The 15,988-nt window shown below is 41.9% G+C and overlaps 1 protein-coding gene across 4 annotated transcripts; it reads left to right on the top strand.

Moving 5' to 3' along the window:
• The first annotated feature begins 562 nt into the window (after positions 1-562).
• Positions 563-15,497, top strand: LOC117962403 (E3 ubiquitin-protein ligase RNF128-like). Of its 4 annotated transcripts, none has more exons than XM_059000690.1 (7): positions 563-1,191; positions 9,050-9,297; positions 11,098-11,169; positions 11,281-11,363; positions 12,747-12,843; positions 13,242-13,404; positions 13,799-15,497. In XM_059000690.1, exons 1-7 carry the CDS (start codon positions 783-785, stop codon positions 13,915-13,917), a joined length of 1,191 nt encoding a protein of 396 aa, XP_058856673.1. In that variant the 5' UTR covers positions 563-782; the 3' UTR covers positions 13,918-15,497. The 4 variants fall into 4 exon arrangements, with proteins under 4 accessions (XP_058856673.1, XP_058856672.1, XP_033907279.3 ...); XM_059000689.1 differs by having other exon boundaries at positions 573-1,191; positions 13,239-13,404; XM_034051388.3 differs by lacking the exon at positions 563-1,191 and adding an exon at positions 4,011-4,658.
• The last annotated feature ends 491 nt before the right edge of the window (positions 15,498-15,988 follow it).

Here is a 15,988-nt window from a genome sequence, read left to right as displayed (position 1 = left end):
ACATGTGTGTATATACAGGGTGTTTAGAAAGTAAGTTTACCACATCAGTGATATGGTGCATTGATGTGGTAAACTTACTTTCTAAACACCCTAATCTCCAGGTAGAAGAATGCCAGCGTGACAGGAGAGAGCCCTGTATCACAACAGTGGAAGGTTCATTAGAACTGACCAGTGGGTATGAGCCACAGTATCCAATGCAACAAACCAGTACTGATTCCCAAATCCTAAACCCTTTGAGTCTTATCAATATGTCGCTATATCAATAATATATATATTATTGCAGTAGATTCAAAGCAACCAGTCATTTGTTCACATCAAAGTAACGAATTCAAGCAGTAAGATCTAAACAGCGTCTTCTAATAATGAGGTAAGCTGTTCAAATCAGAAGAAAGCATCAGAAATGACATAAAGCCCAAGCACTTTTTTTTTCTATTAAGCCACAGAATTGCCCAAGGATTGTTAAACATCCTATCGAGAGAGAGATTGTCTTTGACTGAGTGTACACCTAGGCACTGCAGTATTTCACAGGTTTACTTCCCTCTTTGTATGTTCCTGGGACTTGAAGTGAAGTTCTCTTTAAATACAGGGCTCTAAAAGCGGATCAAGGTTCACTAAGATAACAAGGAACACTGCAGCTGACGCAAACAAGGTTTATATTACTAGGGAAGGTATCGGCTTACTCTCAACAAGAGCTGCTCTCGCAGTGCAAGCGCAAGATCAGAGCGGGACTGAACTCGTCTTTAAAGGATCTCTCCCCATATATAAAACAAAACAAGTGCAGAATGGGCCGCAAGAATGGTTGTTGCTTTCTATTGCTTTGGTTTGTTGTGTTCGTTTTCCAGTCCCCCGCCGGAGCCTCTGTGGTTTGGACAGCCTTGTTGGAGATTAGCTATAGGAGCCCAGGTAGCACGGAGACTGTGAGCGAGGTGTGTGAGTGTGGGCTCTATGGTCTGGACTCCCCGCTCCACGGGGCCTCTGGAGTGGTGGGCATTCCCAGCTCTCCGGATCTGGACGCCTGTGAAGCAGACACTCACTTCAACGTTTCTGAAGCCCCCTGGATCGCTCTGATAGAAAGAGGGAACTGCACGTTTACAGACAAGATCAAGGTAGCGGTGAGGAACGGAGCCTCGGCTGTGGTCATCTTTAACGTACATGGCACGGGCAACGAGACGAGACCCATGGTGCATAATGGTGAGTGGAAGGTAGCTATAGTAACAGTATCCAATGCAACAACAGGCGAGGTGTAAGCACCACTTGCTGCCCCCTCACCACAGCCTATTTTTGGATTAACTAGCAGACTCGGGTTTAGAAGGTACTCAAAATCTCTCACCCCCAAAAGAAAACCCCCCAGTAGTAAGAATCGCAATCTGAGACCCACAGGCACACAGCAGTGCACCGCGGCAGGCTGCTTTTCAAAGAGTCTCAATTGGACCCTTCGACCTTGTTTTAATGGCAATTAGAATATTCTGTTACGTGTTTGCTAGATCTGAGATGACAAGACGCAGAACTGCTAAGTCACAGGTTTCAGGGATGGTATTAAATGCAGCCAGGCGCTGTTATATTAAATTACCAGCACCGGCACCTACCCCACGCTTTATTTATTTATTTATTTATTTATTTGTAAAGTTCCTGATGCTGCTTGCTTCTTGCTCACTTCCTGTGGTGGTGTTGTTCCAGCTCAGTCCAGCAGTCTAGCTGCAGTCGGAGCATGTGACCTACATGCGCCTTCCAGGTCAGAGCTGTCAAAGGGAAGGAATGCAATTGTCTGGTTAGATAGAGTGCCGCCAGTAAACGCAAAGGGAAAAACAGATTACAAAGTTCATAAAAGAAACCGGCCACCCTGGGAAGAATAAACTGTTGATTTTACACTGGCCCTTCCCTGCTAAGTAAAGGGTACTTCAACACTGGCTACAGGTAGAATAGCAATCACAATGACTATGGAAATACCGCTGCTGTGTGTGTGTGTGTGTGTGTGTGCATTTCCTCCTTAGTCACGACCTTTTTTTTTTTATTACATTATTTCAGATTTTAAACCAGTTTGTCTGAACTCTGCCAAAACTTTGAAATTATATATATATATATATATATATATATATATAAATACACACACACAGTATTTAGAACTAGTTACATGTTTTAATTGCAATAGTCTATCAATAACTATGGAAATACCGCTGCTGTGTGTGTGTGTGTGTGTGTGTGTGTGTGCATTTACTCCTTAGTCACGACTTTTTTTTATTACATTATTTCAAATTTTAAACCAGTTTGTCTGAACTCTGCCAAAAACTTTGAAATTATATATATATATATATATATATATATATATATATATATATATATATACATATATATATATATATATATATATATATATATATATATATATATATATATACATATATATATATATATATATATATATATATATATATATAATACACACACACAGTATATAGAACTAGTTACATGTTTTAATTGCAATAGTCTATCAATAAGGGTTTTAATCAAATATACATGTCGCCGATTGAGGAAGCAGCTTTAAAAAAATCAAATAAACATGTTGCATAATAACACGGGCTAACAGTAAGAATGAACATTCTGTACCGCACCAGCAGAGGGAAGAAGATCCGTATCTCACATTATTATTATTATTATTATTATTATTATTATTATTATTATTATTATTATTATTATTACCGTCCTATCCCTGATTTTAATAATTCAGTACAACATTAAATCGTCATATAAAATGTTCATATTAAATCACTGTGTATGCAATCTTCTAACGCATGTCATTTGAATACGTTACTGTTACGGTCTCACGACAATAACAAAACCCGGAATGCTGGTTAGTTTCGGTGTTGGATGGTTTTTTGTTTTGCTTTAGAAAGAACTCGAAACATGCATTTAAATGTCTTGCATTTCTCCCATTCGCACCCCGATTCCTGCCTGTAACTGGAACGAGGCAGTTTGGTTGTGTGAACTGGAACCTGTTGGGAGCAGCGCTTTTTTATTTGTTTTGTTAAATGAGCCACTTTGGACTAGTCTAAGTGAGATCTTATCAGCTACCAGCCCAGCAGCAGGTGTTTCTTTATCAAACAATGATCTGCTTATTTACAAATAGCACCGTCGGAGGAATGTTCTGCACAGTTACGTTTCCAAAGAGTTTTAAAGCGCAATTGTTTTTTGTTATCCAGTCAAAAGTGTCAATTTGTAAATACTAAGAAACCCAATAACTCGAAGACAAACGTTTCGACTAGAAGACACTGAGAAGGACTGCGATTGAAAGTATTAAGCGTCTTTTAAGCAGCTATACGACTTATTTATTTTATTGTCTACTGTTCGAATTAGGCCTGATAAAAAACAAAAATGTCTAAAAAGCATGAACGTAAGATATATTTAATGCATGTTGTTATTTGTAGGTCAACTGAAAATAAACTAACCTAAGAATTAGTTTAAACTTATTTGGTATTGTTTATTTTTAACCCTCATCTCAAACGTGTTATCTTTTGTATAAAGTAGTAACACAATCTGGATTCATCTTTGTTTTGTCAACACTAGTCGACACCGAGACGCAGACTTACACGATAAGCACCACACGACAACATCGGCTGGTCCCCTTAACTATGACTCAGTCCAGGAGCGAGGTGAAAGCGCAAAGGTCTTTAAATGGGCTGTTATCGCATTATGAGGAGTCATAGCTATGATCCGGGCAAATGTAACACTCGCTGAAAAATCACGTGGAAGACCGATGAAAAGTGACAGTCTGCACAATCTGTAGTAGGAACTTAGGCTACAATACACCTTGTGATCAACATAATGTACTGTTTGCAGCGTTTTCTAAAACGTATAAACTGGTAACATAACCTGTGCTAAACGGAGTATCCCATGGTGAAGTCATGAACCTAGCTGTGGTCCCAATGCGGATTGTTAACTTGCAACTCCCGATAGGCAACTCGAGTCGTTGTCGCTTTAAGAAAACAGGCGTGTTCAAATTCCGTTCGACCTCATTTATTGGGCAGAGGAAAGGTTTGCGCAAACTGAAAAAGTTGTTGAACACCTGTCGAAGGGCACTAGTCAGAGTAAAAAGGCAGGTGCAGAGATTAGACCATAACACACTCAGACTGAGTTACCGTGGGTCGTGGTGCTGGAGTGTATTTTGTGGGGTTTAGATCAACATTTGGTCGTGTATCTAACTTTTTTTTTTTTTTTAACATTTGATTTCGTCACTATGAGTTTTCACGGCAAGCGAAGCGTGTGCTGCTGGCTTCTCCTGGTTTGCATTTTCTATTTCACTTGCCTGCACGGCTCCAACGCGAGTTCTTTGTGGACCGCTTATGTGAACATTTCCTTCGTCGATCCGCAGACCAACAAGACAGTGTGGGAGGATGAGGAAAGTGGACTCTATGGACAGAATTCGTTCATTACCAACGCGAACGGGGTAGTGGTTTTGCCAGACCCGCTGCACGGCTGCTCGGAACACACCGTGTATGATGTACCCGAATATGCAAAGAAAAAGTGGATAGCCTTGGTTCAGCGGGGAAATGGATGTACATTTACCGAGAAAATCACGCAGGCTGTTTTTCGGGGTGCTGTTGCGGTGGTAATCTTTAACTACCCCACTTTGGGAAATGAAGTCATTGAAATGTATCACCCAGGTAAGTCACTCCTGGCGATGTTAGTGTAGCGTTTCGTTTCTAAAGCATTCAGTCTGTGGGCGGAGTCTCTCCACACTTTAATTATGTAATTGAAAGCACTGTTGGAAAGGGTGAGGCGCTTGACTTGGCTGTTGATAAAGTACACTGTGTCGGTCCAGCCTGAGTCTGTAGGTCATTCATTAGTTACATGTTGGGTTGCCAGGAACAATTTAACTAGTTAGGAGCATATTTAACGGGCAGTTTCTTAAATTATCTGGAGCCCGGACTTTTTAAAATACAAGTAGAGACCATTTACAATTCTATAAATAAATAAAATGAAATGTATAATTTTATTTTAAGGTCCGGGATGCTAACTGTTGCCCCTCAGTTTTAAATCCTTCCTTTTCACGTTGATATTGCTGTTTCGGAACTGTTTATCTGCAATACTATGAAAAGTGTGGTCTTCAGTAAGAGGAAGTTTAATAAATAGCATTGCGTGCGCATTCTACTAATGTGAAAACAATACTGTAGCAACAAGTACAATCAAACATTTTATAAACCCATTGTAGTATTTTGATAAACTCGTAATGTTAATTGTTCATATAGATAAGTGGCATCTCTGAAAGCCACCTCAATATTAGGGCCACATTTTGTTGGTGCCTCGACAGGGCTTGCTAGAGAGGTTTTTACTGCATGATGTAATGCTGTGTTTGGTACCTGTTGCATAAGTCTATGATCTTTAACGTTTTGATATACAGCGCGTGGTCTGAATTAATCGCATGAGAATACTGACAGTTCTCTTCTCCCACTGTGACCTTAACAGCCGTTCATTCAACTCCCACACGCCTTCTGCTTTGCAAGAGAACAAAAACATTACTCTTGGAGATTCTGCCTGAAAAGGAGAAAGCAGCATTTCAGTTCATCACATATCTCTCATAATCCGAATATTTCAGGCTCTCTACATCTGTATAGGTCTAGCTACTTGTGTGATAGTTTTCCCTTTTGAAACCATAGAGATTTGGATAACCTAAGAAAGCTGGTTGATTTTGCAATATTGATTCATAATACTCTAGTATTGGGAGTCCTAGAAAAGTTGCATAGGGAGTCACGTTTTAGTTATGAGCTTTAAACAAACCAGTAAAGTGTGTGTGTGTGTGTGTGTGTGTGTGTAATGCTGAAGGGGCTGGTGAGTCAATTGCTTTCCACCATGGAGATAAACCTGTTGGGGCTGCCATGGTAGAAGAAAGGTGTAAACAGATTCAAGTGTAATAGTCTGTGCTGGAAACTCCACTGGGTTCATGTTGCTGTTCATGGGGGTGGGTGCAAGGCTAAGATCTCCAAGATATACACGGCTGTTTGGAAAAAGAAAAAGCAACAAATGGACGAGCCCTGGAGGAAGTTTCCTCTTGCTGGTTAAGCCTAGAGGCTACACCACACTGACTGTTCTCAAAGGGGGCTTATTTGAATCACTCACTGTCCTGTGGTGCTGTCAAGCAAGTTTGTGAACTGCTTAACTTTGAAATCCACACGATGGAGAAGCTTACCATTTAAGGACTCCTCGTTTTTGGTGATCACAATCTCAAATGTACAGGTAATTCATAGTGCACATTGGTTTGCTCCGTGACCATAGAACATCCTCTGCACCTACTAAACAGTTTTGTTGGTTTAAGAACTTTACAGTAGATATCAGATGTTTAGTGAGTTCATGCAGTCTAGGTTAAATGCTTAGGGGTATGGTACCATGAGAAAAGGGAAGCTATTTTAATTTGCAGCTTTATACAGCTCTGTACTGCGTGACAAACATAGAAAACCACAGTGCTTGTTTTAGAAGTTTTTACTTCCTGTTTGTGGCATTGCACATAAAACTTCCCTTAATCCACCACTACCCCAATTAGACACTTGGTAACTAGAGTAATTCAGCTGAAGCAGTTGGATCAGTGTGGATGGAAGTATTGTTTGCAGCCCTAAGTCAATGTCTTTGCAAAGACATCCTTATAAGGTATAGTTGGTACTGTGAACCGCATTGCCAGTATTTCAGTACAAAGTACACTGTGGGCTTGTTGACTAACCTTTACAATCCAAACATGATGTTGCTAGTGTTTAGTGGTAGCTATTTAAGCAGCCTGTTCCTGTGTCTTCCAGTCAGGATAGAGTACTGGTGTGAGTTTGTGGACTATCTGTCTAGCTTCCCTTTCACTGCGAGAAGTGAGCATGGGGTTGTGATGTACTGTAAACTGCTCATGCAAAGGTTGGTCTGCAGTTCCTCCAGTCTGTACCCTCTAGTGTACTGTGTGTGACGTTCACAAACCTCTCCCTTGTGCCACAGTCTCTGTCTTAACATGCATTGCTCATATTTAACCCTGAATCATCTTTCTGCATCGTAGCCCTTTGTCAAACTCCTCCACCTCCCTAACATTTATTTTTAAAAGCAAGCACACGCTCCAGTGAGATTGCTAGACACTAATCAAATGAGAATTAAATTTGGCCAATCCACTCTCTTCCCTATTCATTTTATCTACTGTGAACAGTGCTGCTTTTGTGAATGCGCAACCACACCTGCTGTAACATTCACATAAACAAATACTGGAAGAATACATTTGCTTGCTGATCAGGAAACTGTGTTGTGTTAACAATATGCTGCTTCATCAGGCAGATCACATCTGTTTGCTTTCGTTCCATAAACTCCTATACTGTTTATTTAGTTACTTGAATTCGCAGTGTGGAAGTGTAGTCGCTGTGTGTGACAGTGCTGCCTCTAGTTACTAGGACAGTACTTTATTTTGAATGTGAAGAATTGTATTGCATACTGGAAGCAGTGCCATTCCCCTTAACGCAAGAGATGTAATGAGAGATTTTACACTCTGCCACCAACAAAAGCATGTAACTGTATAAATCCACAATCCACCTCCTGTCTCAGGGTATGTAAACATGTGGGCTTTCTGAGGGATTGGGTTTGGTGGGGGGGGGGGGGGGGGGGGCTCAAAAGATTAGAAGTAATTCAGCAGCAGACTCAAGTCCTTGTATTCACCAATGTGCAAATTGAAGATATTGCTTTGACAAGTGGACAACACTGCATGAAATCGTTGTGGTTCCTTTTACGGTAAGGGCAGCAGTGTGGAGTAGTGGTTAGGGCTCTGGGCTCTTGACCGGAGGGTTGTGGGTTCAATCCCCAGTGGGGGACACTGCTGTTGTACCCTTGAGCAAGGTACTTTACCTAGATTGCTCCAGTAAAAACCCAACTGTATAAATGGGTAATTGTATGTAAAAATAATGTGATATCTGTATAATGTGAAATAATGTATAATGTGATATCTTGTAACAATTGTAAGTCGCCCTGGATAAGGGTGTCTGCTAAGAAATAAATAATAATAATAATAATAAGAGTCTAGTAGCTTATGTAGTTCTCACCTGGTTTTACTCCAGCTTCATTCATGCATATCAAGCTCCAGCCGTTGCCCTATTTACAGAAGCAATATCTAAGTTCACATTTCTGGTACAACTGCATTCCAAAGTGTTGAAGTTCCAAGACTGGAGCTCCTGCAGTTAGAGGAACCGTGTGCTGCTTGTCTTATAATGAAGCAGGCTCCACTGTCCTGGCTTTATTCTTGAGACGCAGCCCCTTTAAAATAAAGAAATACATTTCTGCTTTCGTCTTTGAATGTATTTCATGTTTGAGAGCAGGATGTATAAACTGCTGATGCATAAAACAATTGATGTATATTTATTTAGTTTGTATTTTGTATGCCTGTGCTCCTGCTTTGGTTTCTTTTGCACCTCGCTGCCCTCCACTAGCCATCTTTCTGAATGCAGTCGGCTCTGTTGGGGGTGAATGAGTTCGGCTTCAGGGCATTAGGTGTGTGTGTGATGGGTTAAGTGTGGGTGTGTGATGGGTTAAGTGTGGGTGTGGGGGTGTGATGGGTTAAGTGTGGGGGGGGGGTGTGCAGGCGCCCGGCTCACTAGAGGGTGCTTTATTGATTGCTGCCACAGAAGTGAGTAATATAATAACAGTGTGTGTGTGTGTTTTTTTTTTTTTTTTAATTTTTCCATTTAACACTATGGAAAACCAGTCAAACGGCTTCAGTGCAGATCCCTTGCAAATGTGTGCAGATAGCGATCTGGACTCATTGAAGAAAATGAAAACCAAAAGATTTTCCGATATTTCTTTTTTTTTTTTTTTTTTGTGTGCTGTGTGTTCTTGTACTGGCCTCCACAGTCGAAGCTTTAATAAAGATCATTGTAGTGGATGGGTTTTGAGGCGATTCGTTGTTTGCCCCCCCAAGCACTGTCAGTCCTCTGGTGTTCCTAGCCTGATTGTCGTGGATAGGTTTTGAGATTCACTGTTTGAACCTGCGCCCCCCACCCCACACCACTGTCACTCCTCCAGTATTCCTAACCTGGTCATTCTTTCCCAGGGGCGAAGGACACAGTTGCCATCATGGTTGGGAACAGCAAGGGCATGGAGATCGTGCAGCTGATGCACAGCGGGGCCCAGGTCACCCTGACCATCAAGGTGGGCAAGCAGCATGGCCCCTGGATGAGCCATTACTCGGTTTTCTTCATCTCCATCTCCTTCTTCATCGTCACCGCTGCCATCGTGGGATACTTCATCTTCTACTCTGCCCGTCGGCTCCACACCTCCAGAGCGCTGAACAGGAGACAGGTATTCACTTTGCTCTGTACTGCGTCTTGAGAATCTCTAGCTACACTTAAATGGCTAGCCTATAGGACTTCAGGAGCGAACGCAATCTATGAATCCCTGCTTGGCTGTCTTCTGGGCTTGTTCCCTTGCTGAGGCTGTATATACTTGAGCACACTGTGGACCAAGCCTGCGCTGGTGGTGGTTGTAGCAGAAGCTCACTTTAGAGAGACGTAGCGCTGCTGCAAACAAACTAGAGGGAGGGGAGGGGTTTGTTGATGACCTTCAGCAACTGGATGATCTTTGAAGCTGTTCTATTTACTGTAGCAGTTCTTTTGTGATAAATACAGCACATAAGTCCAAGACGCCGCTGACCTCAAACTCCTTTATTTGCAACTGCTATTTCCATTTGACAAGAGGAAAGCGCTGTTATGTGAACCTTTGTATGTAAACCACAGTGGTGGAGAGGGGTTGTCTCCGACTGCTTGTCCATGGGTAACCCAATGCTTACCAAGAAGGCTTGGGAAACATCGGGGGAATTAACGAAGTTGCAGCCGGTGTTGCTAAGGTTACCTGTCTATGTAAGGTGTTCCCCTTAATCCCAAAGCAGGGCGAGAGAATGAGTTGGTTTCCATGGAGGCTGTGTGGGTTGGGAATAGAGTTAGCAGTTGGCGTACACACACTAGCTAGTACAGATAAACCTTTATGTGTGCTTGAACAGCTTTCCCAGCCATTTATTTTAAGGACACTGTCTGTCCAGTAGAAATTACCAAGTAGTACTAGTCCAGGACTAATTCCAACCCTACTGAGATTGAGCCAGCGTTCTTAGAACAGAATGCAGAACGCAACTTCAGACGTCAAAGTGGCTCCATTGTCTGGAGACGAGGATCTTGAAAGAAACTGTAGCATTGCTCGCCCACTGGTCCTAGAAGCTGGTCAATTCTGGCACTTGAATTAAGTTTTTGAGGGGAGAATTGAATGTAGATTAATGCTAAAATATGCTCCCCCTCCTCCATGGCGGCATGCTTAGCTTGTTGACATGCAAGTTTAATATAAACAGTCTGTGTCCTGATCTGTCGTCTGTTGGATGAATGTTAATAACAGCAATCCTCTTGCCTTGGCACATGCCACCTATATGTAGTTTTAGATGGAAAATGGGCGCATGCAATAGAGGGTGTTGTCACACTGTTGCTTAATCCATTAGGAGTTTAGTTTCCTTCGGTCATAGTGAGGCAGCATAGTCCATGTTATCAGCTGATATGCAAGTAAAGAACTGATTGTTGATTTTATACACTTACACAAGAGGGGCACAGGACTGTACAAAGAGCTGTCATTTTCCCACAGCATCATCCCTGAATCTACACCACGCAGCCCTGTAATGAGATTACTCTAACACACAGGAGTCATTAAGGTGTCCTGCTTTTTCTGTGGAAATCCCCTTTGGAATCTACTGTAATCACAGCAGTTTCCTTTGTCAGTAAACACTCCCAGAGGAAGTGTCGTTCCTCGATGCTCCCTCATTTAAAGATCCAGCTCTTGTGCTCCTGCTTCTTACAGACTTCTCTAATCCATTGCAATAAGATTAGCTTTTGTTCTTCTAAAATGATCAAGGTGATAATCTAAGCAAAAAGGACCCTGAGTTGATGTTTCTTGTTCTGGTAACAAGCTCTGCACTGGGGTCTGTGTCTGTGGAGTCTGTGGAGTGCAGACTGGTTCACATTCCTTCTCATGCTTTGCCACTGTTGTGAAGCAGGCAGGTTTGTACATGTGATGTAGCCTCATATGATCTTGATTTCTCATCGGTGTGTTTCTGCTGTTGTACAGAAGCAGCTCAAAGCGGATGCCATGAAAGCCATCGGCCAGTTGGAGGTCCGAACTCTAAAGCCAGGCGACAAGGTAAACTTGTGATCTTACTCAAAGCTGGATTTGTTGGGCTCGACGAAGCCTGTACTGCTGGAGTTACATGAGATGGAAAGAAATAAGTCTTATTTATTTGTGTTTTAATAGGAGATTGGAGCAGACGCGGACAGCTGTGCGGTTTGCATCGAGGTCTACAAACTGAACGATGTCGTGCGCATATTAACCTGCAAGTATGTGTTGATCATGACAGGTGTTTAGTAGGTGCTGTCTTTGCAGTTTAGTGGCAAGTACAGTACCTCATGTCTGTTGCATCCGGTCCCTTTTTAGTGGGTTGTGTTCACTGTTAAAGGGGCAATGCATTATTTAAAGATTTCTCTGCCTTCCTGGCTGTGTGCACCTTGTTTCCATGGCAACTGTTTATAGTATGGCAGGGTTACCCCGCCAGTGTTTCATCAGCTATTTACCTGAACTTCTCAATTCGCAGCATGCAGTAAAGTTATTAACAGTCTTTCGAAGATGACCGAAAAATAAACAAGCGTGACTATCCAGAACAAATCAGTTCCTGGTACTTAAACATGTGTAGAGTTCTCTCCTCGGTGACTTGAAACAAATGTCCCTTTTGTAGGTGTGTCCTCTCTCGTACAGAGTAACAGTGCAGAAAGGACCTCATTTTAAAGTTGACTTGTCTGTGCATGGGCATACCTGTAACTGGTTTGCTGGCCTGTTCAGTGGGATTCTCCTTTACACCCAACCCAAGGCTGCTGTGTTAAGCATTGGCGCTGCAGTGTAAAGTACTGTGCGGGCTTCTTCTGAGCTGCTTGGAGTGTGGGTGTTGATCCTCCTTGGGTAGATGGTACTTGCTGATGGCAGTTCTGCTTATTCTCAGAACAGTACAGCTCGGGTGTACCATGTGGTATTGAACAGCAGCAGGTGATGGTTACCCCAGGACTTTCTGTAAACAAGCTCTTTGCTGTAACTTCTCTATTTATATAACAAAAGGAGACTCGCTCTCGTGGGGATTCCAGGAAAGATTTAACTTGGAGGTCAAAAATATCAAATTGCTTTGCTGTAGAATTTCCCCTTGGACCCCCATTTGACTCATCCGGAAACAAATTGAAAAATGAAAAGGAAAATTGTGCTGGGTTGTGACGTGTACCTCTGTACCACTGTGTGACTGCTGCACACTGTGTGTGTTTATAACTGATAAGAGTTTGTCATTAACCAGGTCACACCCATTATAACACTTCTTGGTGCACCCTGGCAAGGTTCAGGGCCCTTGAGCCTTTCCTGTTCATATCTTGAAACAAACACCTTGGGCACAAACGCATGTTTACTTTCTTATATTTCACTTTCTTTCAATATACTGTAGTTTAACAATGAACTTATCTGTAAAGCCTTCTGGCTGTGTGGGTATTTTTGTTTTATGCAGAACTCCAGACCATAGTACCCTTGTTTTCAATTATAAGGCACAGGCCTGTCAACTAAAAACTACCCAGTTGCTGTAAAATAAAATGAAATAAGGTGCAAAACAATCTGGTTTGTATATAGATGGACCAAGCTAAATCATTTGCTTTCTAATGTGGTTTTAAAACCTTGCTTTCCTTTTATTTCAGCCACCTGTTCCACAAAACCTGCATTGACCCCTGGCTTCTGGAACACAGAACCTGCCCCATGTGTAAATGTGACATCCTGAAGGCTCTGGGCATTGAGGTAGCTTTCTGTTAACCCTGACTGTTTAATGCTTCACTGATTGCATGATAACAGTGCCATCTCCTAAACCCGGTGCACGTGATCTATAGTGTACCCGTCCTGTCTTTTTAAATGTTTAATAAGGCTGTCTCTTCAATGTCCTTGGAGGAGCAGGATAAATGCATCCTCAGCATTGATGGTACTTGATTTATAACCTGTGTATTAAAATGAGCCATTCAAACATGTAATATGCAGTGTCATGTATCTCTCGAAATCCTGAGCTAATGAAACCCTCAATGTGGATATGAAATGAAACTATTGAAGCCGTTGGTACGGCATTGTGCTTCAGTGCAGTGCCTTCTTTAAACGGGTTACTTCTGCTTAACGGTCTTTTCTGTTCCTCTTTGCATTTTTAGCAGCCTGATGATGAGGAAGCTAGTGAGCCAGTTCAAAGTGTGCCAGTGCTTAGCAGCGCCCCTGAAAGCAGCGCCCCGCTCCCCACAGAGGATGGCCTCAGTGAGACCGCCTCATCGGGGTACGCCTCTGTACATGAAGTGGACGAGCGCGTGTTGGAGGAAGAGAGTAAGTGTGGACTGGGAGATAAAAACTCCCTACTCCCTAACTACTTCATGCATGTTAATCATTTTATACAGTGAAAGACGGCACCTCATTTTGAGGCCGGGCATCCAAACTATTGTTTTTGTGACTGCCATGTTTTACTAAATTGCAATGCGAGCGATAAAGCATCTGGCTCTTAAGACAAGCCTTGAACAGCAACTCCCTCCTGCTTGCTGTGTTTGTTGCAGATGCATGATGGGTCCTCCCAGTGGTAGCATTGTAGATGTGGGGTATGGCTGGCATGTGGGTAGAATTCAGACCGTTTTTTGCTCCTTGTTGTGAAATAGATTGAAGTCTGGGTGTCTTTGCCTTGGCACGTCTAAACATTAACCAGTGGTGCTTTGTTTCTGCACATCAGATCCGATTCCAGCGAACAGCGTGGTGAGGATGGAGGTGCTCCCACACTACGACAACCTCACCTTTGAAACGGAGGAAGATGCCCCTCGCTATGACAACCTGCAGCAAGTCCAGACCTGAGCTGCTTCATGCACAGGAGTTTCAGGACGCTGCTACCTGGGGACCAGGCACACAAATCGGTCATACCCTTATCTCCTGGAAATGCTCTATCGTGACGCTGATGTCACTAAACCAATAATTAACTGTAGGTTTGACCTACTCTTAAATCAGGGATGTATTAGAGTTTGAGATGGTTAAAACGAGGATCTAATTTATAAAAACCCTAAAAGCAAAACCTTTGCTCATGCATTGATTTTATTTTATTAATATTCTATGCACTTGCTTCATGTATATAGAATGACTAGAAAGTGGACATGTTTGCATAGGCTAAAGGGCTTTTAAGGATTTTTATTGTTTAATTGTATGTAAATTTTATTATACAATTATCTCGTACTGAAATTTCAAGCTTTGCGAAAACACATTCGTGGAGCAGTAATAAATGCAATGTGTTTTTTAATGGTTCTGAATCAACTAATCTTTGCCATTTAAGTGGCACACATTGTTCCAGTCTCTGTTTAGATAAGTTCATGTGAACTTAAATGTTTATATATGGTTTGTCCAAATGGTGGTGGTTGTGTTTGGGTGTGTTTTTTTTTTAAACCAGGCCCAGCGTTTTGCCTCCCAGAGAGGGATCTGTCCAGTTCAAACTGGCACCCCTGTGGTTCAATCTATTGGTCTGTTTTGCAGTAAAAGGGCATCAGCAATACTGTAAGGGACAAAGTAACTTTTGGTTTTAAAGCTATACAGTTTAATTTTAAACTGTATAGCGTTATATTGGTAACTATTGTAAATAAATAAAACAAAAAATACATTAAATAAATTTGAATAGGTGTCTGCTTTAGTCAGGGCTATGGTACCAGAACAAGATGCAATGGCACCTGTGCTTAAAACAGCAATGCTGCCCCCTGCAGAGCTGTTCTTTGTTTGTGTTCTTCATAACACCCCCCCAGCAGGTGTTCCTAAAGTATCCCTCGGTGAAAACCTATACAGGTAATTGGTTTATACTAATCATTAGTCTTTACTTGTGGTGTAACAAGTCCTTGACACATGGTGGGTTTTATTGTTGTGTGTTTTTTTTTTTTGGTGAGTCATTCATACCCTTATCGTTTTTATGCTTCACATTTAAAATGCACAGCAGCACCGATTTTGATATGTAACCGAAGCATGTCCAATTCCTGAGCACAGGCTTACATTTGTTTGATTCACTATCTGTTTACTTGATTGCCTTAACTTTTTGAAACCACATGTGTTTTTTTTTTGTTTTGTTTTTCCAAATCCAGACTGCCTGCACTTTATTTAAGCTGTTCTCTGTATTGTAATACTGTTGTGACATTCATCTGTAATGTTACTGTGAGATCAGGAAGATGGGACTCCTCCTTTTCGTCTCTTTCCACATAGCTACTGCACCACGGTGGACTGGCTTAGACATGTACTCCAAAGTATTTCAATCAATCAGAAAGACTTCGTATTAGTTCTCTTTCCTGCTATATCTATCTGTCAAGAGTAGGGTATTTGATAACTGATGTACATATAATTAAAGCTTTATAATAAAGTAAAAACCACACTGAAACAAATTGTAAATAAATTCCTTCACTATTAAACTGCTTGTGTGTGTTTTTGTTCTGTCCATGTGGGGGTTTTCTGTGAAACTGTAGGATTCTTATTAAGGAAAGTTGCTCCTTTATTCTATATCAGGACAGGTTGTGATGATTGTGCAGAACAGGGCTGTTGCAGGGGAGCTCCTATTCTGCTTCGCAGGGTATACAGTATACTGGTATACTGGTCTGACTGGGCTGTGTATCAATTAATGACAAGCATCAGGGCACTTAAAGGGTCGGTTACAGAACCAGTGATTCGGGCACATCAAGTGGACTGCAGTGCAGATTAGAAGATCTGCACTAACCGCTTGAAGCGTACCAAGCACATGATCCCGGGAATTGGTTTAACGGATCGGAACAAGTCAGATTGATTAATGAGGACTAACCTACAGTTGTGGCCAAAAGTTTTGCATCACCCTGTAGAATGAACACATTTTGCATGATGACAGTGTTAACTGGTGCACAGGCGGCATGAGAACATACAGAGATGGGTT

This window comes from Acipenser ruthenus, chromosome 26 (assembly GCF_902713425.1).
Source record: "Acipenser ruthenus chromosome 26, fAciRut3.2 maternal haplotype, whole genome shotgun sequence".
Lineage (NCBI taxonomy): Eukaryota > Metazoa > Chordata > Actinopteri > Acipenseriformes > Acipenseridae > Acipenser > Acipenser ruthenus.
This window is presented reverse-complemented; position numbering and strand designations above follow the sequence as displayed.